The 3,882-nt window shown below is 45.6% G+C and overlaps 1 protein-coding gene across 1 annotated transcript in view; it reads right to left on the bottom strand.

The window, feature by feature from the left end:
* Positions 1-293: 293 nt before the first annotated feature.
* Positions 294-3,882, bottom strand: part of LOC110164255 (kunitz-type protease inhibitor 1-like) — a 23,929-nt gene continuing 20,340 nt past the window's right edge. The window contains exons 10-13 of the mRNA XM_055149746.1: positions 2,381-2,431; positions 1,444-1,614; positions 561-626; positions 294-467 (exon numbers count right to left, since the gene is read on the bottom strand). Coding sequence (XP_055005721.1) covers positions 352-467; positions 561-626; positions 1,444-1,614; positions 2,381-2,431 — 404 coding nt within the window. The 3' untranslated portion in view covers positions 294-351. The remainder of the gene's footprint in view (positions 468-560; positions 627-1,443; positions 1,615-2,380; positions 2,432-3,882) is intronic.

Here is a 3,882-nt window from a genome sequence, read left to right as displayed (position 1 = left end):
TTAGTTCTTGGTTTAGTCCCGGTTTTTTCTTGGTTTAGTCCTGGTTTAGTCCTGGTTCAGTCCTGGTTCAGTCCTTGGTTTAGTTTTCCTTGGTTTAGTTTAGTCCTTGGTTTAGTTTAGTCCTGGTTTACTTGGTTTAGTCCTTGGTTTAGTCCTTGGTTTAGTCCTTGGTTTAGCTGGTTTAGTCCTGGTTTAGTCCTTGGTTTAGTCCTGGTTTACTGGTTTACCTTGGTTTAGTCCTTGGTTTAGTCCTTGGTTTAGTCCTGGTTTAGTTTAGTCCTGGTTTAGTCCTTGGTTTAGACCTGGCTTAGACCTGGTTTAGACCTGGTTTGGTCCTGGTTTAGTCCCGGTTTAGTCCACGTTGGGCACGGGGATGTGGTCTTTCCTCCTCTTGAGGAAGCAGTAGGCTCCCATGGTGAGCAGCGCGAGCAGAGCCACGGTCAGGATCACGGCCAGAGCGATGGAACCTGCACAGACCAACAGGAGCCCACTGCGTCAGATGCCCTCCCACACACTCGGGTTCACAGTGACCTGATGTGACGAGCAGAGACCTGACTGACCTGACTGATACTCCTCCTCCTCCTCCCCGAAGCGCTTGAACATCGCCGGAGCGTACACGTCCTCCTCTGAACACAAAGACCGGGTTCAGACCTGGTTTAGTCCTGGTTTAGACCTGGTTTATTCCTGGTTCAGTCCTGGTTTAGTCCCGATTTAGACCTGGTTTAGTCCTGGTTTAGTCCAGGGTTAGACCCAGTTTAGTCCTTGTTTGGTCCTGGTCTAGACCCGGTTTAGTCCTGATTTAGACCCAGTTTAGTCCTGATTTAGACCCAGTTTAGTCCTGATTTAGACCCAGTTTAGTCCTGATTTAGACCCAGTTTAGTCCTGATTTAGACCCAGTTTAGTCCTGATTTAGACCAGTCTAGTCCTGATTTAGACCCGGTCTAGTCCTGATTTAGACCCGGTCTAGTCCTGATTTAGACCCAGTTTAGTCCTGATTTAGTCCTGGTCTAGTCCTGGTTTAGACCCGGTTTAGTCCTGATTTAGTCCTGGTTTAATCCTGATTTAGTCCTAATTTAGTCCTGGTTCAGTCCTTGTTTAATCCCAATTTAGTCCTTGTTTAGTCCTGGTTTAGTCCTGTTTTGGTCCTGGTTTAGACCGAGTTTAGTCCTTGTCTAGTCCTGGTTTAGACCCGATTTAGTCCTTGTTTAGTATTGTTTTGGTCCTGGTTTAGACCCAGTTTAGTCCTGGTTTAGTCCTGTTTTGGTCCTGGTTTAGTTTTGGTTTAGTCCAGGTTTAAATTTTAGTTTAGTCCTTGTTTCGTCCTCGTTTAGTCCTTGTTTCGTCCTGATTCAGTCTTGGATGAGTCCTGATTTAGTCTTGGTTTAGTCCTGGTCCAGTCTTGGTTGAGTCTTGATTTAGTCCCTGGTCCAGACCCGGTCTCACCTGTGACTCCTTTACACGAGTTCTCGCACTCGTCTTTTTGCTCGTGGTTGTTTTCGTTGGCGTCGCAGCCGCCGAACGTGAAGCTCTGACACTTCTGGTCCAGCGGGTCGTAGAACCAGCGAGTGAAACTGGCTCTGCAGGGGCCAGTGTGCGGCGGCAGGGTGCAGCGAGCTGGAGGAGACATTCACAAACGCCAAACACTCACACTCCTGCTTTAGTCTTCAGTTAAAGGTTGCATAGAGGATTTTTTAAGGAAAGAGAAATACAGCGACAGTCCTTTTTTACTCTAGAAATCACGCTTGTTTACATTAAGTTCGTGTTCAGAATTACTGTTGAAGTTTCCTGTCTAGAAATAATTTATCGACCGACGCGTCAGTTTTTAGACCCTTCGTCTGCTTCAGTCGCGCCGTCGCTGGAAGGAATCTCCAAGAAACACCTCAGTTTGTCTTCGCTCCTTTTCTCCTTCTTCTCTTCTTCTTTCAGCGATCTCAAAAACGGACTTTCTTTTGCGGCGAACTGGTCGTGGATTCTCGTCCGCCGTCGCAACAAACTTTGTGCGAATTGTGAGGAAGCGACAGTTTGAAAAAGCCTCTAAGAAGCGCCGCATAAATCACGTAATCCCCGCGCGCCGGCGAGTCAGTTACACTAAAAACGTAGGGAGTTTGATTGACAACCTGACAGCCAATAGGAAATGAGGGAGCCTCGTTTTCTATTGGCTGATGTTTATCTCGTCTCACTGCGTCCACAGTTGATAGATTTTCATAGTTTTTTTTTTTTTGGTCATCATAATTACAAAGCTGCTTCGTCTCTGTAATGGTATTTTAAACTTTCATTGACAATTTGAAACAAAAACAAAAAAATCCTCCATACAACCTTTAAGTCCTGGTTCAGTCCTGGTTCGGTCCTGGTTCAGTCCTGGTTCAGTCCTGGTTCTTACCCTTTTTGTCGTCCACTTCGATCTTCACCAGTCGGTTAAACGTCTCATTCACTGAAATAAAAAATAAAATTGAATTCTTGCAGATTTGTGTTTACACTGACACACGTGACGCTAACTGCAGGCACTGCTCCGTCTGACGCTCTGTTAGATTTTAATCGGAGTTGATCGCTAATCCATGTCCAGGGCGTCCGTTACCCTGGAAACCAGAGACATTTCCCGGTCTTTTCCTGGAACGACGGACCAGACTGAGAGAGACTTCAGTGTTTTTATTAGGGCTCAGCCGATATGGACATTCAGAGACATATCGGGTATCGATAGTCCACGTGAGCAGGTTATACCTCGTTATAAATCTTAGACTCTCGATGTTCTGTTCATTTAATCCAATTTACAGACACATAAATGTCCTCATATGTGACGCTGCATCAATATTTATCAGAGGAGTCATTTGTTGTCGTACTGTCCCTGAACGCACCATCAGAGTCACGTCACTCACGTTCTTGTTTACACTCGTGCACAACACTGAGGCTTTAAACACTCTTGTGTCTTTTCCACGATACTGACGAGAAATAAAAGTGAACTTCAGCAAAGTTTAGGACAGAAACAAAACTTTTTATCAAAGTGTGAGTGCGTAGAAGAGACACAGGACTGTCCCCGCAGACGCCGGACTGTCCCCGCAGACAGAATACTGTCTCATAGACAGAGGACACACACAGTTGCTGTCAACATGCTGGATTCTATTATTTTAAAAGGACACTTGTTGGTGCAGACTTGTGATCTGAGAGGAGCCTGTCTGAGCCTGTGTGCTGTAAATGTGTCGGTTTTGGAGATACTGTTGGTTCTTTCTCGTTGTTTAGTTGAGTAGCTCCACATAAACAGTTTTCGACCTCACTACCACTGGAAACATCAGGAGCCACAGGAGGCACCAGGGGCAAAAACTGTCGCTGTGTCCTTAGGCAAGACACTTCCACTGGTCATGGCCCATGGCACTTGTGTGCCCAGGGCCGTACAGTAGTAGACAGTGTGTGACTGAATAATGAAGTGTTGTGTGTGACACTAGTGATGTGAACACATGTGACATGAATGCACACACATTTTGACTTTGTTTACAGAATTATGCAAAAATGCAAAAATATCATTCGTCCCACTGTCTTTAAATCTGACGCAAAGACACAGAACAAGAAACGTCGCCTCAACAAACACAAATTAAAATCCAGCAGAGCCGTCATTTCTCAGTCTCTGCTCTGGTATCGGCTGATATCGGGATCGGTTGACAAATAAAGCCCACGTATCGACATCGGTATCGGTGGATCCCAAACACAGTCAGATCAGGAGCGATAATTCTCCAAAACTAAACTCTGCCCGAACACAAAGATCGTCCTTCAGAGACTCTTTCAGTGGAGACACACACCTGCATGTTTGTGTGCGTGGACGTTCATGGGTGTGTATCGTGTGTGTATCATGTGTGTGTTTGTGTATCATGTGTGTATCATGTGTGTGTTTGT

Source organism: Boleophthalmus pectinirostris, unplaced genomic scaffold (genome assembly GCF_026225935.1).
Source record: "Boleophthalmus pectinirostris isolate CB_2022bp ecotype Guang Dong unplaced genomic scaffold, ASM2622593v1 HiC_scaffold_13, whole genome shotgun sequence".
Taxonomy (NCBI): Eukaryota; Metazoa; Chordata; class Actinopteri; order Gobiiformes; family Gobiidae; genus Boleophthalmus; species Boleophthalmus pectinirostris.
Note: the sequence above shows the minus strand (reverse complement) of the source record. Positions and strands in the feature narration are given on the sequence as shown.